Source organism: Furipterus horrens, unplaced genomic scaffold (genome assembly GCF_987537825.1).
Source record: "Furipterus horrens unplaced genomic scaffold, mFurHor1.1.pri manual_scaffold_7, whole genome shotgun sequence".
NCBI lineage: Eukaryota > Metazoa > Chordata > Mammalia > Chiroptera > Furipteridae > Furipterus > Furipterus horrens.
This window is the reverse complement of record NW_028327177.1, coordinates 105314698-105340714: the sequence shown is the minus strand read 5'-3', so window position 1 is coordinate 105340714 and position 26017 is coordinate 105314698. Positions and strand designations below refer to the sequence as shown.

General features: G+C 40.7%; 2 protein-coding genes across 4 annotated transcripts in view; one reads left to right on the top strand and one right to left on the bottom strand.

Annotated features, from left to right (window-relative positions):
• The window catches only part of MKRN2 (makorin ring finger protein 2), a 60329-nt gene extending 47478 nt beyond the window's left edge, over positions 1–12851 (bottom strand). For 2 of the 3 annotated variants that reach the window (XM_090284197.1, XM_090284198.1), the window contains exon 1: positions 12724–12849. In XM_090284197.1, the coding sequence (XP_090140323.1) occupies positions 12724–12749 (26 nt within the window). In that variant the 5' untranslated portion in view covers positions 12750–12849. Of the gene's footprint in view, positions 1–12723 lie in introns of all 3 variants that reach the window. The other variant, XM_090284199.1, reaches the window with a different exon arrangement.
• A 3490-nt stretch (positions 12852–16341) lies between these two features.
• MKRN2OS (MKRN2 opposite strand) lies at positions 16342–22675 on the top strand. Its single transcript, XM_090282966.1, has 4 exons — positions 16342–16641; positions 19670–19719; positions 21137–21299; positions 22333–22675. The coding sequence occupies exons 1-4, from the start codon at positions 16424–16426 to the stop codon at positions 22571–22573; spliced, it is 672 nt and encodes a 223-aa protein (XP_090139092.1). The 5' UTR covers positions 16342–16423; the 3' UTR covers positions 22574–22675.
• The last annotated feature ends 3342 nt before the right edge of the window (positions 22676–26017 follow it).

Below are 26017 nucleotides of genomic sequence, written 5' to 3'. Positions count from 1 at the left end.
TCCAAGAAGAATTAATATCAAACTTCTGGCCAAGATGGAGGCGTAGACAGACATGCTGTATCTCCCCCGACAACTAAGAAGGAACACAACTACCTCAAAACCAGAGACAACCAGAAGTCCAGAAAATCAAGCTGTGTGGAAGTCCAACAAACAAAGACATAAAGAAGAAATACTCATCCAGACAGATAGGAGGGGCGGAGAGGACACAGTGTGGTGGCGGCAGCAGATGCAGTAGCAGGTGCGGCAGTGGCAGCAGCAGGCCGGTGGAAAATGCAATCAAACATTTAAAAAAGTTGGGAGGGATACCAGGGCAGTGTTCCCAGCCCCAGACCAGACTGCACAGCTCACAGTCCCAGCGCCGGGGAAAATAAGAGCCTCATTGCTTCTGACTGTGCAAACCAGTGGGATTGGGGCAGCAGAGTAAACTGCCAGTCTCTCAGCAGAGTCCCCGCCTGTTTAAAGGGCCCCCACAGTCCTAGAACAACCGCAGATCCACCCACTCTGGGAATGATGGCCAGGGCAGTAGCTAGAGATGCACCAGTCCCATACGGAGGTGGGAGAGGTGCCTGAAAGAATGGCAAGTGCTGAGCGGGTGGCATTGTTCCCTCTCGGACCCCTCACCCACACTCAAGAGCCACAGCGTGGTGAAACGGGTTGCCCTGTACTGACAAATACCTAAGGCTCCGCCCCTTACAACATAACAGGAGCAACAGCTTACCTAAGACACAGAAGTAAACAAACACAGGAGCCTGTCAAGATGAGGAGACAGAGAAGTATGGCCCAAAAGTGGGGATGGATCAAGGTTCTAGTGGGAGAACTAAATGATGAGGAGATAGCCAACCTAATAGATGCAGAGTTCACAACACTGGTGATAAAGATGCTCACAGGCCTGACAGATATGCTTGAGTACAGCAAACTTATATGGGAAGAAGAGAAGGCTATGCTAAGTGAAATGAAGGAAAACCCACACAAAACCAATGGTGAAGGAAGGAAACCAGGGTTCAAATCAATGACTTGGAACATAAGGAAGAAAAAAGTCAAGCAGCACAGAATGAGGAAACAAGAATTGAAAAAAATGAGGAGAAGCTTAGGAATCTCTGGGACAACTTTAAATGTGCCAATATCCAAATCATAGGGGTGCCAGAAAAAGAAGAGGAAGAACAAGAAATTGAAAGCTTATGTGAGAAAAAAAAAACAAAAACGAAGGAAAACTTCCCAAATTTGGCAAAGGAAACAAACATACAAGTCCAGGAAGCAAAGAGAGTCCCAAACAAGCAAGTTAGACCCAATGAAGACCACACCAAGACACATCATAATTAAAATGCCAAAGGTTCAAGATAAAGAGAGAACCTTAAAAGCAGCAAGAGAAAAACAGGGAGTTCCTTACAAAGGGGTGCCTATAAGACTGTCAGCTGACTTCCGGCCAAGATGGAGGCTTAGACTGACACGCTCTGTCTCCATCCACAACTAAGAAGGACTACAATACCACAAAACCAGAAATAACCAGAAGTTTCAGGAAATAAAGCTACATGGAAGTCCAACGTATAAAGTTATAAACAAGTGGTGCTTGTCTGGACGTGTAGGAGGGGCAAAGCCCGGGCGGAGAGATCAAGCTGTGCTGGTGGTGGCAGCTGCAGTGACAGTTGGCAGGACTGCGGTAAGCACAAACACCCGTATTTAAGGGAAGGTAAGAAGCACCTGGGGAGCACCCCCGGCTGCAGTCCAGACCCTTCAGCTCGCGATTCCAATGCTGGGGAAGGCAGATCTCCACCGCCTCAGACTGTGAGGCCCAGAGGGTGTGGGGACGGAGGTTGAGGCTCCCGGTCTCTCAGTGGAGAGTAACGGCAGGAATCCATCTTGGACTCCCAGCCCCACACAAAGCGCCACAGTATGGTGAGAAGGGTTGCCCGGTAGTGACGAGTGCACAGGGCTCTGCCCCCAATAGTGTAGCAGGTGTAACAGCCCCGCCCAAGAAGGAAAGATAAATGGAAACGGTCAGTATGGCAGGAATCATGAGTGAAATATCAATCACGAAGCTGACCAAAAAGGAAATACATGAATTAACTGATGAACAAATAGATGATCTTTCTGAGGCTCAGTTCAGAGCTATAGTCATAAAGCAGCTTACAGAATTAACAAAAGATATTGAACAAGACGGGGAAGGAATGAAGGCTAGTCATGCTGAAATGAACAAAAACACATACAAGACAAGTGGTGAGGGAAGGAAAACCAGGGATCAAATGAACAAATCAGAACATAGGGAAGGAACAAACAGTCAACCACTGCAGAAAGAGGAAACAAAGAGTGAGGAATATGAGGAGAGGCTCAGAAACCTCTGGGACAGCTATAAGCGAACGAACATCCGAATTATAGGGTTGCCAGAAGGTGAAGAAGAACTAGAAATTGAAAAATTATGTGAAAAAATAATAAAGCAGAATTTCCCTAACTAGGGGAAGAAAATAAGACTTACTGGTCCAGGAAGCACAGAGAGTTCCAGAAAAACTGGACCCAGGGAGAACCACACCAAGACATATTATAATCAAAATGTCAAAAATTAAAGATAAAGAGAGAATCTTAAAAGCAGCAAGAGAGAAAATAAGAATTACATACAAAGAGGTCCCAATTAGACTATCAGCTGATTTCTCAAATGAGACTGCAGGCAAGAAGGAACTGGCAAGAAATATTCAAAATAATGAAAATCAAAAACCTACAACCACGATTACTCTATCCAGCGAAGCTGTGATTCAGAATAGAAGAGCAGAGAAAGTGCTTACAGGACAAAGTAAAACTGAAGGAGTTCATTAGCTCCAAACCACTGTTATATGAGATGGTAAAGGGACTGGTTTAGAAGAAGGAGGATCAAAATAATGAACATTAAAATGAAAGCTGTATCACAACAGCCAACAATAGAAGCTAGGGAATCGAAACAAAGGCAAACTAAGTAGGCAACAAGAATGGAAAAAGAATTATAGGTATGGGGAACAAATTGGGGGGAGGTCAGCGGAGATGGGGAAGAGGGAAAGGGAGGGAGATGATGAAGGAATTAAGAAGCATAGTAGGAGGGAATGGAGTAGACAGGAAGATGTTGAGAAGAACTATATGCACAACCAATTGGCATGGACTAAGGGGTGGGACAACTGGAGGGGGGGGTCACTGAGTGGAGGGGAGCAGAGAGAAAAGAAATTGGGACAACTGTAACAGCATAATCAATAAAACATATTTTTAAAAAAAGACTGTCAGCTGATTTCTCAAAAGAAACTTTGCAGGCAAGAAGGGACTGGCAAGAAGTATTCAAAGTGATGAAAAGCAAGGACCTACAACCAAGACTACTTTATCTAGCAAAGCTACCATTTAGAATGGAAGGGCAGATAAAGTGCCTCCCAGACAAGGTAAAGCTAAAAGAGTTCATCATTACCAAGTCATCATTGTATGAAATGTTAAAGGAACTTATTTAAGAAAAAGATCAAACTATGAACACTAAAATGACAACAAACTCACAACTATAAACAACTGAATCTAAAAAATAGAAATAAAATCCAACTAAGCAAACCAGAATAGGAAGAGTCATGGGTATGGGGATCACTTGGAGGGTTATCAGCTGAGAGGGGAAGGAGAAATGGGGAAATGGTACATGGATTAAGAAGCATAATTGATTGGTACAAAATTGAGGGAAGTTAAGAATAATATAGGAAAGGATGAAGTCAAGGAACTTATATGCATGATCCATGGACATGAACTAAGGGGGGTGGGATTGCTGGAGGGAAGGGGGCTGCTGGGTGGAGAGGAGCAAAGGGAAAAAAATTTGGGCTACTGTAACAACATAATCAATAAAATATACTTAAAAAAAAGAATTAATATCTATCCTCCTTAAACTATTCCAAAAAAATTGAAGAGGAAGGAAGGTTTCCCAACTTATTTTATAAGGCCAGTATTACTCTGATACCAAAACCAGATAAAGACATACCAAAAAAAAGGGAAAATTATAGGTCAGTATCCCTGATCAATAACAGATGGAAAAATCCTCACCAAAATATGAACTGAATTCAGTAATATGTTTTTTAAAAACCATACACCATATGAAGTTTATTCCTGGTTGCAAGATTGGTTCAATACCTGCAAGTCAATGTGATACACCATATAAACAAAATGAAGGACAAACATTGATACAGAAAAAGCATTTGACAAAACCTATATATTTATGATAAAAACTCAGCAAAGTGGAGGTAGAAGGAACATACCTCCAACATAATATAGGTCATATACGACAAACCCATAGCAAACATCATATTCAACACTTAAAAGCTGAAATGCCCTGACTGGTGTGGCTCAGTAGATTGAGCACCAGTCTATGAACTGAAAGGTTGCCGGTTTGATTAGCTATCAGGGCATATGCCCGGATTGAGGGCCAGGTCCCTGGTTGTGGGTGTGTGAGAGGCAACCAATCAATACATCTCTTGCACATTGATGTTTCTCTCCCTTTCTTTCTCTGTCCATTTCCCTCTCTCTAAAAATAAATAAAATCTTTAAAAAAAAAGCTGAAAGCTTTTACTTTTGGATCAGGAGTAAGACAAGGATGTCCATTTTCACCACTCTTATTCAACATAGTATTGGAAGTCCTAGCCACAGCTATCAGACAAAAAGAAAAAATAAAAATAACAGGTATACAAATAAAAAAGAAAGAGGTAAAATTGTTATTTGCAAATAACATGATACTATATAGAGAGAACCGTAAAGATTACACACACACACACACACACAAATAGAATATGTGAATTCAGTGAAGTAGCAGGACACAAAATTCATATTCAGAAATTGGTTCCATTTTTTAGACACCAATAATGAACTATCAGAAATTTAAAAAATAATCCCATTTACAGTTGTATCAAAAAGAATAAAATAATTAGGAAAAAATTTAATGAACTAGGTAAAAGACCTGTAATTGGAAAACTATAAGACATTAACGAAACTGAAGAAGATACAAATAAATGGAGGGACATACCAAGCTCATGGACAGGAAAAATTAACATCATTAAAATGTTCTTACTATCTAAAACAATTCACAGATTCAATGCAATCCCTATCAAAATACCAATGGAATCTTTAACAGAAGTATAACAAATAATCCTAAAATTCATATGGAACCACAAAAGATGCCAAATAACAATGCAATGTATCATGCTACTTGACTTCAAACTATACTTCAAGGCCATAGTAATAAAAAAAAGCATGGTACTGTCATAAAAACAGACACACACATCAATGGAACACAATGCACAGCCCATAAATAGTAAATCCACACCTATGTGGTCAAATGTGGTAAAAACAGTCTCTTCATAAATATTGTTGGAAAAACTGGACAGATATGCAAAAAATGAAACTAGACTATTTTGTTATATCATATACAAGAACAAACTCAAAATGATTAAAGACTTAAACATAAGATATGAAACCACAGGACTAGAAGAGAACATAGGTAGTAAACTCTGACATTTTTCTTAGCAGTACAGGGGTGGGCAAAAGTAGGTTTGCAATTGCAAATACACAAAACACAGTTTATTCCTGTATTATTATTTATTAATTACTGTATTATTTTCCATGTAAACTATAAGCCTATTTCCCATATGAACAACTGTAAATCTATTTTTGCCGACCCCTGTATTTTTTTGGATATATCTCCCAGGCAAGGGAAGTAGAAGAAAAGAAAGAAAAGGGACTATATCAAACCAAAAAGGTTTTGCACAGCACAGAAAACCATCAACAAAACGAAAAGACAACCTACTGAATGGGAGAAGATATTTGCCAATAAGACAACCAATAAGGTGTTAATATCCAAAATTTGTAAGGAACTTGAGAACTCAATACCAAAAATAAAACAATCCAATTAAAAAATGAGCAGAGGACCTCAACAAATACTTCTCCAAAGAGGATATACAGATGACCAATAGACGCTCAACATCACTAACCATCAGGGAAGTGCAAATTAAAATTAATACCACAATGACATATCACCTCATACCTGTCAGAATGGCTATAATCAATAAATCATCAAACAACAATGGTGGCGAGGATGAGGAGAAAACGGAATCCTCATGCACTGTTTATGGGATCTCAAATTGGTGCACCCACTACGGAAAACAGTATGAAGGTTCCTCAAAAAATTAAAAATACAACTACCACATGACCCAGCAATTCCACTTCAGGCATTTAGCTGAAGAAATCCAAACACTAATTTGAAAAGATATATGTACCCCTATATTCACTGAAACATTACTTAAAATAGCCAAGATATGGAAGGAACCTAAGTGTCCATCAATAGGTGAATGGATAAAGAAGACTGGTACACATATACAATTGAATATTACTCAGCCATAAAAAAAAAATCTTGCCATCTGCGACAACATGAACAAACCTAGAGGGTATTATGCTAAATGAAATAAGTCAAACAGAGAAAGACAAATACCATATTATTTCAGATGAGAAATGGAAAAAGTAAAATAAATGAACAAACAAAACTCACAGATACAGAAAACAGACTGATGGTCACCAGATGGGAGAGAGTGGGAGGATTAATAAGGGATTAATAAGGTGAAGGGATTAATAATTACAGAAAAGCAATTATAAAAATAGTCCTGGGGCTGTAAAGTACAGTGCAGGGGATATAGTCAATAATATTGTAATAACTATGCGTGGTGTCAGATGGGTACTAGACTTAACAGGTTTATCACTCTGTAAGGTATGTAAATATCTAATTACTATGTTGTACACCTGAAACTAATATATTGTACATCAACTGTAATTGAAAAAATTAAAAACAAACACTCAAGAGGTACTTCATAAAAAAGGCCTATACCAAAGGGATCTTGTTATTCACAATACTGATTTTAAGTGTGCAGAAAAAGGTTAACACGGCAGGTTCAAGCTTGCTATCCTTAGAAAGGCATGCTTACAAGGCTGGCCCCTGCCTAGCATCTGGAATTTGGCTGGTAAACAGTTCTCTATACAGTGATAAAAAATTTCCCTGATAAGACAGGCTCACTGTGTCTTAACTACACAATGTGGTTTATGCTAAACATCTGCTTTCCTTGTGGGAGTCTAGAATTTTGGTAGATGCTAAGTAGAGAGTGACCAGCTTGGGCAATGAATCTCTAATGGGCTTCCAGGACACATGTTGCTGCATTTTTATTTCCGGGGTCAAAGCATGCTGTGTGATCTTTTATGGGAGGGAGTGAAGGTAGGAAGCCTGCACATGTGTTCCTCTAGATGCTGCCTATGTCTTTTTCCCTTGTGATCCAGCTGTGACTCCTTACTCCATCACCATAATAAATCTTAGCCCTGTATACAACTACATGCTGAGTCCTGGGGGTCTTTCTAGCAAATCTTTGGACACAGAGGTGGTGAGTCCTGGACACACAAATGTATTACACTTAAGTTTGATCATTCTTTCTGGAAAATGCTACTCAAAATCAAGACTGCAATACCATTTCAATCATCCCTAAATCTGTTAATCTTCGATCTTAAAAGGTATAGAGTTTTTAAAAAATCAGTGCCAAAAGCCAAGTCTGAACAAACACTGATTTTAAGTGTGCAGAAAATAGTTAACACGGCAGGTATCAGGATTAGTAAACTCACAAATACTGGAAGAGAACAGGCTCAAAGAGGCTATGTAAACAGTTCCACAAAAGTGAAATCTAAAAAACACTTCATTAATGGTTTCTTTTGGAGAAACTAGACAAGCTTTCCTAAAAAAACCAAGGTAGGAAAAGACCAGAAGTCCCCTACCAGACACTACTTGTTAACCAGGCATGTAAGAGGAAAGGTTTTTAGCACTTATCCTACAATGAGCCTTTTATAATTCTACCACCATATCCCATTAGTTATATTCAGAAATTTTGCCTTCCAAATTAAATCCACTAATTATCTTTCCCATTAATAAAACAAATATTTAACCACCAACCAGAACTTCTAGTTAGATTTGCCACTTACAGACTGGTGACTTTGTGCAAGCCATTTCACTTTTTAGGTGACCAAGTTCAAATTTAAAGAGGTTAAAAAAATAACTTTTAGACCACCATCACTACCTCTAAGAAAGATGAGTGTGAAACAAGTTTTATGTAAGGGGCGAAGCCAGCCCAGTCTCATTTCCATAGCATATGCCACCATTTCCATTCCCCAGAGACAAACACAAGACTATCTTGAGCTCATCTTGCTTCACCTTTGGGGCATCACTGTCAATCACTTATAGCCAGCCCTCCCCATATACGTTATACTAAACTTAATCCAGACCTCTTTCATATTAAACTCTGTAGTGAGTTTCCAATTGCCCATGCTTCCTAAAGGCCAAACCATCCAACCTTTATATCTTCCTCAAAGACATGAACTGGGGCGGAGGATGAGGGCCTGGTAATATAAGGGCCGGAAACTACATAGCTGGAGACTCAAAAACAGTAGGGAGATTCTTTATCGGGGACACTCCAAAGGGGTCTGTTATTCTGGGTGACCCCTAATAACTGTTTCAGACAGTATGGCTATTATATGTTGCAAAGGATATCAGTTCACTACTAGCCACAGAACTGCCAGCAGCTGTAGCTGTTGCTGAGGACTGGAAAAAAGAATCGATCTGGTTTCTTGCAGGCCTTTCAGTGGTGCCTGTCTTGAGCAAAACACTGCAATCATCCCCAAATATATGGGTAATTTGCATTCTCCCTGTCACCTTCCTTTACATTTTCCTACATATTTTCCCAGACTTAAAATTTCTAGCTGTACTGTTGCTAACAACAGATTCGTCAAGAGGGAAAGGAGTTAACGTTAGGCATGGCAGTAGGTTTGAAATAAATGTACTAGACGTGAGGATGAAATATAGTGTAGTGGTTAAATGAACACTCTACAGTCAGACAGCTTGCTATATAACCTTGAGCAAATTATTTAAGCCTCCAAGCCTCAGTTTCCCCATCTGTAATATGATTACAATAATTGTACTTCATAGACTTCTGTGATAAGACTACTGTGAGGTTTAGCTGAGACAATGCAATAAAGTGCTTAGCTTAACACACTGTAAATGTTCCAAGATGGTTTGTTGTTATTATTGAATGTCTTAACCAACCCTGCTGGTTAGGCATTACCATCCCCCTTTTACAGATGAGGAAACTGGGGCACAGGTGGTTATCAGGATCAGAATCGAGAAGTGCCCAACTCTGGAGCTCAAGTTCTTCCTACCACTTACTGGACAAGGTGCCCCATGTTTTGTGACTTTCAAAGAATCAAAAACTCTAGGCTTGCCTCTCTCAGGAAACTGAAATTCTAGGTCTTCTAGAATTTCACTGGTAATAAGACAAAGAAACTTGAGGACAAAAAAACTGGTTACCAAGCTATAATAAAGGCCTGCATCGGTGCTTTGAACAAGATGGGAAGACACAGGAAATTGTTAGACAGGCGAATCAGCAAAAATGATCCCTATATGATATTCTAGGTAGAGTGGCATGCCAAGGAATCAGGAGAGTTGACTAACAACACAACTGTGAGCCACCATTCTTGCCAGTCCAGAAAATAAACATATAGCGTCTTTGTCATTAAGTTTGGAAATTCTAGCACTTCTTATCTACCTCTTAGAGAGATATAATGCATATTAGAATGGGAGCAAAACTAACACTGTCCTGCTGCCATTCAGAGTAAGCAGGTACATCTCATTCCACAGTCAGAAACACAAACCACAAAACACTTTGCACTGAGATAAACCAAAGAAAACTGTTTAGGTCTGGTCCCCCAAATAAATCATACCTTGAACATTTCCTGTAAGTTCTAATGTTTGGAGATAAGACTTTAGGGAATGAGAAAATAAAACATGAAAAGCTCTTCCACCATGAACATACTGATGTAAACTTGGTACTCTTGGTAATATTGCAGGTTTTTGATTTTTGTTTTTGTTTTCCATTTAAATATGTTTTGTTTTTATTTGGCCAGTGAGTCCTTATGAAACCTAATTACTTTACTCCCCTTTGGCAAGGGAATTTCCTTTGCTTCTTTTTTCCATGTTATCCTTGCATATGAGCATATTAAAAGCTTTGAAAATTCCTGCTGTAAAGAAACTTTCATTTAATATTTCCCAAACATATTTGGAGGCCATACAGACTGCAAGAACATGGACTATGATGCTACAGTTCTGCCACCTGGAAGATGAATGACGTTGGGCAATCACTTCAATGTTGAGGTTGTTTCACGATTTATGGAATAGTCCTGGTTGGTGGATTACAAGCAGTATGACTAGTAGAGCAACTCAAAGAGTAATCGGCACGCTGTAAACCCCCCAACAAAGTCGGTTTGTACTTAAATAGAAGTGATCCCTTCTCAACATTCCAACCCACTCTTAGTTTATATGCAACAACATCCTGCAAGACACCTCTGTTTGGGAAACACAGATTAAAGCTTTCAGGTCAGGCCATCTCTTGGTGCAGAAGGATGCTGATATCAGTGCTTGTTTCTGCAGTTAGATGTGAAGTTTGGGGCAAGTCTCAAGTCTTTATGAGCATAAGATTTCCATATATGTGAAATTAGATACTACAGAATTGAGATTTGATTATAAAGCATTATATAAATGTGTACTGTTTTGTGGACCCATCTTAGGAGCAGTAGCCAGAATCTGCTACAGTCCACAATAACTAAGAAATTGCTCCAATAGGGCTCTGGCAGGCGTGGCTCAGTTGGTTGGAGTCAAAAGGTCTCAGGTTTGATTCCTGGTCAGGGCATATACCTAGGCTGCAGGTTCCATCCCAGTTGGGTGTGTATGAGAGACAACCAATTGATATTTCTCTCTCACACTGATGTTTCTCTCCCTCTCCCTCTCCCTCTCCCTCCCTTGCCCTCTCTCTAAAATCAATGAATATGTGGTAGGGTGAGGATTTAAAAAAAAAAAAAGTATAAAAATAAAAATGAGGTGATTAAAAAGAAATTTGCTGTTGTATTTTTTTCTATTACCATATAACCTCCTGGAGGTGATTAAAAAAACATTTTTTCCAAGAGGGGTGTAAAAATATATAGATAAAGCCATTTAAAAATAGAGCTGGAGCTGCCATCCCAGAGGAACTGCCTTGCCAGTCTTATGCCTCAAGCCTTTGTAATGTTAAAACAGGGCAAAATAACCTTTACTGGGCCTAAAGCAACACTGTGCCACAAAGCAGTTTTCAAGGATAACAAGGAAGCAGATATGACTACGGATTTAAAATTTAAAACACTGTTTAGAACTAGAATCACTAGCTTATCTGCATCAGTAGAAATGCCTTCATTTTTTAGATGTAATTGTTCCCCTTCCCTTTCTCCTAAATAATCCTTGTCTGTTTTCTAATTGAAACATTACTTGGGGTTCTGCCTGAATCAATACTTCCCTAATAGCAATTCTTCTTTTCTTTTTTTCAATCTCAAATAAATGCTTATTGCCTCTCACTCTGAAAGGGCTTTTAATCTTAGGTTAACCGGGGAAACTTTATACAAATGAAAACAAACACACACGTCTTTACAAAAGATCTTCTGGTACAAGTAACCTAGTACAAGTCTTCCCTATAGACACCAAGTGCAGATTTCTGATAACTGCTTAACCTAAGTCACATGGGCCTTGGATAAAATTGATTCAACAGTTAAGACACACTAATGCTAACAGAAAACTTTTTACATAGTCACTTCTAAATTATTCATATTAATGAAGAGAAATAACAACATAAATGATACTTAAACTGTTCATTACATAATCAAATTTTTTTTAAAAAAGCAATGTTCCCCGGACAGGTTTTACTGAAACCAATTATTAAAATAAAATTTGTACTTTCCCAGTATCAGTTCAATAAGATGAGGATCCCAAAACAGGTAAGTCAAAGGCTTACCAAGGAATAAGGGTGTTACACGACCAAGCTATTTCTACTTCACAGCAGTGTTGTTACCCAGCTCTGAATCTTCTACAACCACCCACCCATTACCGTTGTATTTCTCCATGTAAATGGGTGTCTCAGTAAAGTAAGAGTATCATTTAACCTATTTCAGTCTGTTTCCTGCTCTGTAAAACAGGAGTTACATCTGCCTACTTGTGTTATTGTGAAGTCTACAGACAAATATAAATGGCTTGGAAATATCTAGAACACTTAAACTTTCGGTAAATCCTACCAGCTGTTATTACTTTCCGCACAGCAATGTTTACTTGCTTATTCTCTCTGTAAGCTTAGGCTGCATCGGAGTTCTTCAGACTCTCCGGAAATTAAGGCCGCTTTTGAGCCTCAGTTTCTTTGAGGCCCTTATCTTCGATTAACAACCCACTCCTGCGTCGCATCCCCGTCTGTAAACGTCCTTTTAGTGTACCCTTATTCAACTTCAAATCTCCTTTTCCAGCGCAACTGTAAGTAACAAGAGCCCTTCTTCAAGGGCTCCAGCACCCTGCATGGCCCTGGCTAGTACGTCCTTCTAGTCCACAGGGGCCACACTTCAAACTCCCAGCACAGCCCCCGCGCTGACCTCATCCAGAGTCTCGGCCACAAAACGCAGCCACAAATGGCCAGGTCTCCGGCTCAGGCCGCAGCGCCATCTCCACCTTGAAAAGCCAGAGCGAACACCTGAACAACCTTCCACGAATCCGCTACAGCCTCAGTTTCCCTGGAGGTAGCAATGGGGCGCACCGGTCGCCCAGAGCCCAGGGTAGAAGTCCCAAATGGCGCAGCGCTCTCGGACCCCGCGGAGCCGGACACTAACCTGCAAGTAACCTGCTTTGTGCTCATGGTGACACAGCTAGAGGGCCGTTGTTGAGCCTCAACCTCCCGCGCTCACTGCCTCGGCGCTGCCTTGGCCCTACCCCTCCCCCGCAGCCGCGTCACGCCGGCGCACACCGCCCCTCGCGTGTGTTATCTTTGTTGCGCCGGCCGGAAACCTCGCCACCGTCACAATTGGTTCCTCAGCGGAGGTGAGGAGGGGCCTACCCCCAATCTGCGCACTCCTTGTTCCGCATTTCCAAGCCTCTTGGGCAGGGCCTACTTAGCATCCTAGTTCTGCTAGTTTTATCGCTTGTGCTTGCCTACTGTTAGTTCCTGCGAATCTGTTCATCTCCAAGAGCGTTCCCTAGCGACCTCCCGCGTCCCTGGAATCACTTCATCTCTCCTGAGGCTGAGCTCCCGCCTCTCTGCGCGTTTTATTCCCAAATGCTCCCACATACACTCACTGGGCCCATTTCCCGAGCCCTGTCTCAACTTTTCCCGCCAGACCTTGACTCCCAAACAAGGAATTATTTAGTCCTCTCCCAATTGCTTTTTTTTAAACAAAATCTCTACTCCCACCCCAAGTTTCAGTCATTTTCTTTCCAGGCATTCCTCTACTGTTTGCCTTCCATTTCCTATGGTTGAAATCAAGAAAGATATTCTGTGTATGCTGCAGCTTCTGCTCTCCAATGAATCCTCTTATCTATGTTTCTGCCTTCACAGTTCCAGTCTAAACAACCATCACTCCTTGCCTGGGCCCATGCAATGGCCTCTTAACTGCTCTTCTGGCTTCTGCTCTCTTCTAACCTGGTGTTACACAAAACCTATTTTTAAAATGTAAATCGGTTCAAGTAATTAACCTTTAACCCTTTCAATGGTTTCCCATTGCTTTTTATTGTAAAAATTCTTTAAAAAAATTTTAAACGTTAAGATATAATAGACTATATACTAAAGTGCACAAAACATGTGTTTACACTCATGAAATCGCCACCCAGATAAAAAATCATTATTAATACTCCAGAGTACTCTCTTATGCCCTTTCCCAATCAGTATCTCCCGAAGATAACTGTTATTTTCAACTCTGTCATCACAAAATAGATTGTCCTTGACCTTGATATAAATGAAATAATTCAGTATGTACTCTTTTTTCTGCATTCTTTTGACCAACATATATCTGTGAGATCTATTCATGTTGTAATAACAGCTGTCAGTGTTGATCTATACATGTAGTTCTATACATGTATGTTGATCTATACATGTATGTTCTTTCTTTTACTTTGCTGTAAAAATATTGTCTTCCAGTGAATGAGCGCAGTATATACTTGCAATTAGAACTTTTGAAATTTCAGAAATTTAGGAAATACATTGGAAATTTTGTAGTTTTCAGTGTATAGGCCTTTGATAACTTTTATTAGAAGCATTCCTGGATATCTAGATGGTTTTTGGATGCTATTTAAATGACATTTTAGAAAACATCCCAATTGTTGCTTGTTCCATGCTGAATTCATGTGTTAATTCTAACAGTTTGTTGATTGTTTTGGATTTTTTTATACACACAATCATGCCATCAGCAAAAAATGAGTTTTACTTCATTTTCAATCTTTATATCCTTTATTTCTTTTTCTTGTCTTAATGCACTGCTGAGAACCTTCAGTGTAACCTTAAATAGAAGTAGTGATAGTAGAACATCCTAGTCTTGTTCCTGAATTCAGGGATATATTTAATATTTTGCCACTAATTAAAATATTAGCTCTAGGATGTTTGAAGCTATCCATTATCAAATTAAGGAAGTTTCTTTCTCAAGTTTAAATCCTCTTTTTCCCATGTATTGAAAAAACTGTATTGCTTTGTCCTTTATTCTGTTAGTGTGTTCAAATTGTATTATTGATTTTTTAATGTTAAGTTAACCTTGAATTCTTCAGATATACCCAATTTGGCATGATTATTATTATTTCTAAATCATTAGATTCTATTGGTTAATATTGTGTTTAGGATTTATGTATCCTTGTTCATGAGTGTACCTTCCCTGTAATGTCTGTGTCAGGTTTTGATATGTGAGATGCACATAAAATTAGTTTAGAAGTTTTTCTTATTTTCTGTTCTCTGGAAAAGTCTGTGTAATGTAGGTATTGATCTTTTCCTAAATGTCTGGAAAAATTTACCACTGAAGCCATCTCAGCCTGCAGTTTACTTTGGCTTTGTTCATTTTCTGCATCATACATGTGATTTTACAGATTTCTGCTCTTATCTTTACTATCTCTTTTTTCTTTTTCTTTTTTAGTTCATTGTTCTTTTTTCTAGCTTATTTAGATAGAAGTTTAAATCACTAATGTTCAAGCATTCTTCTTTTTTAAGTATTTAAAACTATAATTTCTCCTCTAAGCCCCTTTTAGTGTATACTCTAAGTTTTTATGTCATTACCATTGGGTTTATTCTTTGACACATAAGTTATTTAGAAATGTGCTGCTTAATTTCCAAACCACTGAAGATTTTCTAGTTAGCTTTTTCTTGATTTTTTTTTTTTTTAATTTCTAGTGTAGTCTTAATGGTGAAATTGTCTATTCTTTTAGTTTGGTCAACATTTGATTTATATATTTTGAAGCTATATTTTTAGGTTCAAATAAATTTAAGATAGTTTTCTTCTGTTTTGTCAATACATTATGACTAAGAAATGTCCCTCTTCATGCTAGCTGCCATGTGATTCTGGGCAGTGTTATATCAGTGAAAGAATCTATTCATCTCACTATTGTGCACATAATAACTATATAAAGACATGTGTGCAAAAGATATTTCAAAGAATGCTAGTTGTTTACTGCACCAGGGTACTGTTTTCAGAGAATGTGTGGACCCCAGACAGTGTGTTGCATGTGAAAGATGTTTCTGAGAGTGCTAGTTCAAAAAAGGAAATGTCTAGGCATTTTTCTTCTATCAAAGTGTATTTTGTCTGATAATGATATAATTACATCAGCTTTCTTTCGGGTATATTTTTCCAACCTTTTATTTTCAACTTACCTGGTATTTTTATATTTAAGCTGTATCTCTTGCAAATGGCATATACTTGATTTTAAAAAACAGTATCAGAACCCCTCTCCCAGTTAGTAACCCCCATCTAGGGTTACCACTATCCTTATTTTTACTGTGCTGTTAATTTTTCATGAGCAAGACTACCTCTACAATATTAAACATCAAAAGAGAATAGCTTGAAAGTAAGGATTTACTTATTCAAAACCAAAACGATATAACCTTTTCTAGAAACACAAAAAATATGTTTAGGCCCCTAGTTTCAAGAAACTCACAGACTTATGACTAATTAAAGAACAGAGCTCTATCTAGTAGAAACACGAATCCAGCGCTGCCAGAGCAAGGAAACGCTGCGGGGAAGCGGAGGAAGTTTTCACAGAAACGTAAGGCTTTTAAGGATGAGTAGGAGCTGGCTGCCAACAGTTGCAAAATATATAAAGGCTAGAAAAAGAAATTGTAAGCAAGCACAAATGAAAAGGAAAAGGAAAGCTCTTTAGGACACTAATGTATGGGGTGACCTAGTTACTAGTTAATTCTACCCGGTTTGGCTTCTGAAGCCGTCAATCAGAATGACGTCATTGCTGATCAGGTTACTCTGGCTGCTTGAATTCGCTACCTGGGCAATCAGGAAGAGGAAGTCTGGGAAAACCGCCCCTGGTTGCCCCCAGGAGGGGAAGGCCATGCACTGCGCAGAAGACGGAAAGCCTATAATTAAATTCAATCACTGTAGGAAATATATCTACAGCTTCAGCGTGCCGCGATGCTGCCCCCTCTGCCGGCAGGACATGGGCTCGAGGAAACTGGAGGAAGCACCTGTTAGCATCTCCAATCCGTTTACCAATGGGCATCAAGAAAAATGTTCATTTCTCCTCAGACCAACTCAAGGGACGTTTCTTAGGTACAGTGTTTTTAAGTGTTACCTTGAATTGTGCAAACTTTTCCTTCTGTATGTAGTCACTAAAATCTTTTACAGTGTGAGGTGTGATTGATAATTCTTTCCGGTATTTTATCATTAAATCCTAAAATGTAGGCTTATTTGTTTTATAAGAATAGATGGTGTGCATGCTTTCCTGGAATAAGTACAAGAATATATGAAGGTCAAACCTACTTACACAATTTTTTTAAAAAGATTTTATTTATTTTTAGAGAGAGAGAGGAAGGGAGAAAGAGAAGGAGAGAAACATTGATGGATTGCCTCTCCTACGGACCCCCACTGGGACCCCACTGGGACCCCACTGGCTGTGTGCCCTGACCTGAATCTAACTGTGACCTTTCGCTTTGCGAGAAGATGCCCAACCGAGCCATATTGGTCAGGGCCAACCTAATTATAGAATTTTAAGAACGAAAAATCCAGTCTGGAGATTTTTTTACTCATAGATTTTGAGCTAAGAGGCTAATTGGGAGAATGACCCAGCAACTAATCTTATTAAAATAATACTTTTATTGAGTTCGTTTGTAATTTCTGTGACAACCAGGTACAATGGACAGAGCCTGAAGAATAGCCACTTACAGACTATTTTGCCTGGAGGTGAATTAAATTGAAGACTAGAGCTGGTCTATTTCAATTGTAGATGCCACTTAAGATTTCAGAAATCAAAAGAAAGGATTGTGCCCCTTTAGAGTACTTGTGGAGTTTACAAATGGAATTGCAACTGGCCCTGCACAAGCCAGGCTGCTAGAGAGCAGGGATGGTATACTGAATGCTGGCACGTACTTTGGGAAGCATGTCCAGGCACATCCTCCATGCTGAGAACTCCTGGCCTTGAAATCCACCCTCCCAACTCTCTCATGCCCTCATGAATGCCTGGGATGACTATTCACTTCCTGTTAACTAACTCCTTTAATCGATTTCTTTTCAGTCCTTATGAGGCTGAAATGAACCAAAGTGTGTACAAGGTGTTGCACCAAACTATTTTGTAAGAGCCTCTCATTTGTGCTAATTTGAAGTCATTAACTGGTTAGATTCCAAAAGCTTTTGAATAAAGTGGTTAAAATTTGGAATTCATTTACCATAATATGGTTCATTCAACAAATCCTCACTGAGCAGCTCTGTGTGGGAAACTCTAGGGATGCCACAGTGAACAAGCCACAGCCCTGCATTCAAGAAACGACACATGACAAGCTTTCCAGCTGGTCCCTAATGAGATTTACTTATTCTATGACGTGGTGGTAAAACTGACAGACCTGGCTTCTCTGGGCATTGGCAGAAGTGGGGCGGTGGCGTTGAAACAAGTCATACGTTTTGACACCCTCCCACCCCCTTAACCCGTCAGGTCAGTATCTGCAGAGTCCTTAAATAGTCCCCTGCCCAACAGACCCTCTAAGGCCAAGTTCTAAACTATTTCCTTCCTTCTCATCCAGTTTCAAAACCCTCAAGACTGACTCCCACAGTTTACCTTGAGACGGTTTCACCTACTTTATAAGAGAACCAGCAGCCACCCAAAGGAATCACTGAGGCTCTGACCTAACTAGGTTAGGATCCCTCGGGCCTGCCATGTGGTTATGCAGGTTGTGGACTGCACAAAGGCGCCTGGCCAAGGTGGTGGTGAGTCTGCTCACCAAGCCAAGCCCCTGGGCAGAGCTGCATCTGCAGGAAGAAGAGGTGCCTTTTCTTAATTTGTACAAAGGTGTCATACAGGAGAGGGGGGGTCCCGCCCCTGCCCCATCACATACATTCTATATATTTTTTCTCTTCACAGCACATACCAATCTACTAAAAGCCTGCGGAACAGAAGCTAAAAAGTCTTTTGTGTGAGTGAGAAAACTCCATGAGGGTGGAGACCTCGTCTTATTTCCTGTGTCACTCGCCCTTCACTTCAAACAACAGGCCTCTAGTTGATAGCTGATAAATATCTGTTGCAAGACTGAGAAATAACTGAAGGAAAGGAGGGGGTCAGGGAGGAAATGCCTAAAACTTAGGCAGGAAACCAAGTGCAGCCATGTGCTCAGGGAGATGCAGCACTGTCATCAGCCACCCAAGACTGTCCCTGTTTTTAAACCTCCGAACCCCCAGGGTCTCTAAACACTCAAAAGTAGCTCCAATAAGATGACCTGGAGGGGAGGGGTGGGATTGCTCTGAAGACGGTGGGGCAGCCATTTGTGTCCTTGGTCATTTTGAAACCCCCAACTGCTTACTTTAATGAGGAACCATATATCCAGACCTGTGCTCTCATAAAGGAGCTTTATCATTTAAAAAGAACCTCTGATTTATTCAACAGCTCTATGTGGCAGGCACTCAATAAATATTTTATTCTTACAATCAGTTCGCTAGGAGGTTTATGATATTCCCATTTTATAGAGGAGGAAATAGATCAGGCAAAGTAAGTGACTTGCTCAAAGTCCCAGGGTGAGTAATTGATGGCCTGGGACTGTATATGAAGGTTAAATTATATGGACTTATACATCTAATACCCAGTCTCAGGTAAATAATAATTCCAGGAAACAAGGGCTGTCCAAGAGGCGTGGGGGTGGTGCAGGCTATGAGACCAAAATGGGCTCTATTCGTTTTGAAGGCAGAGGTCTACTGAGATGCATTCAGGATCCTCTCACCCACGTCTGCCTGAGGAATGGGCTGTCACCTCACCTAAGAGGAGGAAAGAACAGGAGCTCCAACAGCTGACCCCTGGGTGGCGCCTCTGCCAGGTGTTATGCTGACTTCCTGCTTGAGCAGGGCTGGCTTTCTATTTCTAGCACACTCACTTTTGGTATTGGAGTGGGAGCAACAAAATCCAGATAGAGGGCAGGGGGAACATTTTAGATCTCAAAAGTAATCTGGGCCTAACCAACTTTGAAACAGGGCGTTCACTAACCTGGACACTGATGGCAAGTCTGGCACCAGCCAAGAGAGGAGGGCCATTACTCTTCAAGTACCAATTCCTTATGCCAGACATGTGCAAATGAGAAAAATAAAAACTTGTTTCTTTCAGGGAGTATGATGGGAGGTCTGACCTTCATGTTGGAATAACCAACACAAATGGTGAGTGCATTTTCATTTTTATCTTTTAGCTTAGAAAGTCCCCAAAGTGCACAGAGGAGAGCAGTATTTCTAAAGAAAAAGTAATCATGCAACATTTAAAGAGTAATTCCCCTGGGCCTTGGGTTCTCTTGCTGCACCAATGAGACGAGCCCCCCTCCCTCGCCTCTAAGAAATACTTGACTTTATAGTAAAATATTACTAACAATACTAAGCATTTGAAAGGTCTTGAATGTTTTCTCAGCCAAGAGTGACAGAAACCTTTTAGTTTTTTGTTGGTATTTAAAAGAGAGAGAAACAGAGCCTGGGCCAGGTAGTTCAGTTGTTTAGAGCCAAGGTTGTGGGTCGAGCCCTGATAAGGGCACATACAGGAACCAACCAATGAATGCACAGATAAGCGTGAACAACAAATTGATGCTTCTCTCTGTCTCTCTCTGTCAAATCAGTATTAAAAAAAAAAGGAAAAAAACAGAATTTTGGAGTGATTGAGTTGCCAAAGACCTCATATTGCATGGCAGCCAGAATCTGGACCCAGGCCCTCTGCTCCCCAATCCTATGCTTGCTCAGCCCACTGCTATTGGGTGCTCACACTCCAGGGTCTTCAGGGGTTAGGCAGGAATCTCAGGGATAAGTCAGCAGATACAACACCTGGGAAGTGGTGGGGCCTACCATGGTTTACTTTAAAAAACAATAATTAAAAAGAAAGAAAGCATGTTTAAATAAAACATGTAGAGTATGCAACCCCTGAACCCAGCACATCCTTGCCTACAGGAAAAGGGCCCTGGTTAGCCACTTGCAGGAAGCTGTAGGTCTAAGGAATGGTGAGCAAGGTGAGCCAGGCGAGGCTTTCCTCATCCCCGTGAGGCAGGAGAAACTGACACTGTGAACAGAAACCTGGGACTGGGTTTTTGAACTCCAAGTTACTCCTGTGAGCAGTAAAATTTACTATCAATCTGATCACTGGAAATTCATTGCTGATTTAAGGAAACAAGATAGGTCCATTTGTAAATAGAGAACGTCAACAAAAATATTTGGAGGTAATTATCCTGGTGCCTATTATTGTTTCCGTTTCTGGGTGACTTCAGAGTGCTGAAAAGCAGGCAGAGCAAGAAGTGGGTTTCCCTGAAGGAATTGCTTTGCAGAGAGCAGGGGAGGACAGGCTGCCTAGCCAATCCCTAACTCCAGGCAGGACCCTCTCTAAATCTCCTAGGTCGGTGGCAGCCTCCTGAACTTGATGATCCTGGAGGAAGCAGGTTCTAGAGCTTCAAATGGCCTATTGCTAACTGGCAATAATCAGAAAGTGCAACCTCGGTTTCTGATATGTGAAGTTACCATGTGGCTGCTGTCATTTTCTGACATCCACTTTTCACAGAAGTGCATTTCTCCTCAAGCTGCTGCATGACTCTGGTTTTGGTTGCAGGAGTTGTCTATAATTACACCATGCACGGTGTCCAGCGAGATGAAGCAGGCTGGGAGCAGAGTGTAAGTATCCCATTACTGCAGCCTGGCATGTTTGGACTGATGGACCAGTGGGACAAGTACCTGGAAGACTTCTCCACCACGGGGGCCTGGCTGCCTCACAGGTACGAGGCTGCAGATACCACCCGCTCCTGGGCCCTCATTTGCCATACTGGTGTGATCTCAGCTCACAGAGAACTCTAAGCTGTGTTTAGTTGAGCCCATACCATAAGAGTATGCCTGAAACAGAATTTAAGCAGGGGTTGATTTACTTTGAGGTTTCTGAAGAGGTAAGCCAGCGTACATTACAGAATAGAATCAGAGCATTTTAAGAATGGAAAGGACCAACATTTAGAACTATGGCTATTTTAGTTATTTAACTAGGTATTTTTACATATTTAACATTTAAAAATAATATGTATAGCAAAAACCATTATATTATATTCCCTAAAACAAACAAAAAAATTTAGCCCTGAGTGGTGTGGATCAGTGGGTTGGGTGCCATCCCGCAAACTGAAACCAGTTGGATTCCTGGTCAAGGCACATGCTTGGGTTTTGGGCCAGACCCGTGGTTGGGGGCGTGCTAGAGGCAACTGGTTGGTGTTTCTCTCCCACATCAATGCTTCTCTCCCTCTCTTTCTCCCTTCCTTCCCCTCTCTTTAAAAAAAATAATCTTTTAAAATTTTTCAAAAAATAATATTCAAAATTTATAAATATTTTAAGCTCTTTCGTTTTGTTTTAGCAATTTTGAAATTGATTCCTCAATTTCTTGCTCCCTTAACACTTTAGATGTACAGCATTCTTGTCAATTTAAACTCTTCTCAGGCTACCCTTGAAATAAGTTTAGACACTGTGGAATATCTTAAAATTTAAGATATGAAATTCTACTTCTAGAATCTAGAATTTCAGTGAAATTAAGTACCTGAAGTTGGGGTCTATATGCACCTTAATTCACTACTCTGAACATTTGGTTGAGTCCCATCTGTACTTAATTTGCAAGCAGAAATAAACCAACATACCAAGTGTTCCTGCACAGATTGGGCCCTGCTTGCTGAGTGAGCCCAATTTCCGTTATTAAAGGCCTTCAGCAGCTTCTCAGCCTGTTCCTGAGCAGCTTTTAAAGCTAAGGCTTCTCTTCTCCATGTCCTTGTTTTAAAGGTATGAAGAAGACCACCACAACTGCTACAGTTACACCCTCACATTCATTAATTGCATTCTGACCACAGAAGGCAAGGAGCAACTGGACAAGAATGAGTTCACAGAGAAATTCGTGGTCCCGAGGACCAGGAAGGCTTCCAAGTACATCACACTCTACCGGGTGATAGAAGAGCGTGGCTTCTATGTGATTGACCACCCAGATCAAGCGCCAAGCCCTCCTCCAGGAAGCGGTCTGTGCTGAGTGTGCCGTGTAAGGGCAGAAGGACAGGACATTTGGGCGTTTACTACTTTCAATAGATACTAGGGATTTCTAAATACATTAAACTGTGGTTAATAAAATAAATAGGTGATATGGCTTTCCCTTAAGGATACCCCAGCTTACTGAAGTATATTAATTTATAAAATTAATTAAAAAATGCCTGGGTTTTCAAAATTGTTTGCATTACAACTCAATTCTTTTCATAGCAGTTCGGTTTTCAAACTGAGAATACATATTAAAACATTGTGTGACAGCATCTTTTTTCACAGAACAATGAACACTCTTTCCATAAATTAATTAGAGCTCAATAAATTCACCTTTCAATGTGAACCCAGAAGATAGAGGGATTTGTAGGAAGGCGAACAAGACAGCTACAGTTTACGAAGTAATGAGTATTTTCATCTCACTGTTTTTCTTTAAAAAGCATATGGTAACCTCTTGATGGTAAATAATAGAAAAGAAAAAGAAAAAAAGAAGGTCTGAGAATCTAAGTTAGGAAATGGGCACTCCTGCCTTACCTTTCCTCATCCATATGCACAAACTGGATTGGCAACTCCTCGGAAGTGGACCACCAGTCTGTTTCCTTCTCATTTAGCCTGGCCTGACATGAGATCATCTTGAGGGGAGAGAGAGGCTGCTGGGTTTACTCAGCACCTTCTCTTCCCACTTAAACGCAGACTTCCAAAAGAACTCGATGAAGGGTTGTCTCGTTTCTCTAATACTCAGAAGAAGAAAGGGAAAAACTGAGTTGAACAATTATTAAAACATGAGGTAATTTTAGGACTTCCGGCCAAGATGGAGGCCTAGACAAACATGCTACGTCTCCCTCCACAACTAAGGAGGAATACAACTACCTCAAAACTAGAAACAACCAGAAGTTCCAGAAAATCAAACTGCATGGAAGTCCAGCAAACAAAGATATAAAGAAGAAATACTCATCCAGACAGGTAGGATGGGCAGAGCCGGGGCGGAGGGGACGCGGTGTGGTGGTGGCAGCAGCAGCGGCAGCTGCAGGCTGGCGGAAAGCGCAGTTGTACATTTTAAAAAGTCAGGAGGGACACCTGGGGAGGGTTCCCAGCTCCTCACTGAACCTCGAAGCTCATGGTGCCAGCACCGGGGAAAATCAAGCCTCATTGCTTCTGACTGTGCAGACAGTGGAAGTTGGGGAGGAGGAAGAAACTGCTGGTCTCTCAGCAGAGTCCACATTTTTAAAGGGCCCCCACAGTCCTAGAATGTCTGCAGACCCACCCACTCTGGGAACAATGGCCAGGGCAGCAGCTAGAGGGGTGCCAGTCTGGTGTGGAAGTGGGAGAGGTGCCTGGAAAAGGGGCGAGTGCTGGGCAGGCAGTATTGTTTCCTCTTGGACCCCTCACCCACATACGCCACCACAACGTGGTGAAACAGGTCACCCTGTACTGATGAATACCTAAAGTGCTGCCCCTTACAACGTAACAGGAGCGACAACTCTACCTGGGGTGCGGAGGCAAACAAACACAGGAGACTGTCAAAATGAGGAGACAGAGAAGTATGGCCCAAAAGGGGGAATGGACCAAGGTTCCAGTGGGAGAACTAAGTGATGAAGAGATAGCCAACCTAACAGACACAGAATTCAAAACATTGGTGATAAAGATGCTCACAGGCTTGACAGATATGCTTGAGTATGGCAAACACATAAGAGAAGAAGTGAAGGCTATGCTAAGTGAAACGAAGGAAAATCCACACAAAACCAACGGTGAAGGGAAGAAGACCGGGGTTCAAATCAATGATTTGGAACATAAGGAAGAAAAAGAACAATCAACCAGTGCAGAATGAGGAAGCAAGAATTGAAAAAAATGAGGAAAACTTTCCAAATTTTGTGAAGGAGATGGACATACAGGTCTGGGAAGCACGGAGGGTCATGGGCGAGCTTGACCCAAAAGAGACCACACCAGGACACATCATGATTGAGATGCCAAAGGTGAAAGGTAAAGACAGAGTCCTGGAGGCAGCAAGAGAGAAGCGGAGTGTTGCCTACAGGGGGGTGCCTATAGGACTATCAGCTGATTTCTTAGAGGACACTTTGCAGGCAGGAAGGGACTGGCAAGCAATATTCAACATGATGAAAAGCAACCTACAACCAAGATTACTCTATCCAGTACAGCTATCATTTGGAATGGAATGGCAGATAAAGTGCTTCCCAGACAAGGTGAAGCTAAAGGAGTTCATCATCACTAAGCCATTATTATATGAAATGTCAAAGGGACTTACTTAAGAAAAAGAAGATGAAAACTATGAACACTAAAATGACAACAAACTCACAACTATCAACAACTGAATCTAAAAAATAAAAACAACTAAAAAAATCCAACTAAGCAAACCAGAACAGAAACAGAATCATAGGTATCGGGGTCATTTTGAGGGTTATCAGCTGGGAGGGGGCAGGGGGAGAAATGGGGAAATGGTGCAAGGACTGAGAAGCATAATTAATTGGTACAAAATAGACTGGGGGTTGTTAAGAATAATATAGGAAAGGGTGAAGCCAAAGAACTTTTATGCACAACCCATGGACATGAACTAAGGGGGGTGGGATTGCTGGAGGGAAGTGGGGTACTGGGCAGAGGGGAGCAAAGGGGGAAAAATTGGAACCACTGTAACAACATAATCAATAAAATATACTTTAAAAATGAGGTAATTTTAACAAGTATATTTGAATTTGTATATCCAAATAATCATCAGACTTTAAACAGCTGAAAAACAAAACATTTCAGAATTCCTCTTTGGAACCTCCTTCCAGAAATCACTTTGCTTTTGGCCAAATGTGATATACAACTCCACCTAATCTTATTCTCCAGCCTGGTTACCAAGTGATGTCTAACTCTGAAAAACCAAATCCATACTCATGGTACTCAATTTCAAAGCAACAAACCCATCATCAATGTACCCATCATCAAACTACCAATACTTATCTAGTAATACAGATATTCAGAAAATTTGCTACAGATCCTTAAAGCTTGTTTTCAAAATGGTGTTTGGTCAATGTTCCAGCACTGGCAACGGCAGTGGGAAAAAATTCAGGGCACACCAACAAGGGGAAGGGAGGGAGAAAGAGAGGGAGAGAAACATTGATGTCTGAGAGAAGCATCAGTCAGTTGCCTCTCATATGCCCCCAACTGGGGACCTGGCCTGCAACCCAGGCATGCGCCCTGAAAGGGAATTGAACCAGTGACTTTTCAGTTCAGAGGCTGGTGCTAAATCCACTGAGCCACACCAGCCAGCGCTCATACTTTTCTTTAAGAAAAACAAGACTTCCCATGCAGAACATGGTACCACTTTAAACAGAACTATGATTGCTATTTTGTGGTGTTCAAGAATTCATAAAGACCTCAGTGAGTAAAGATGAAAAAGTGTTGAGTTTGTGGAATATTCTAATTTGCCCCATGCTCTTAA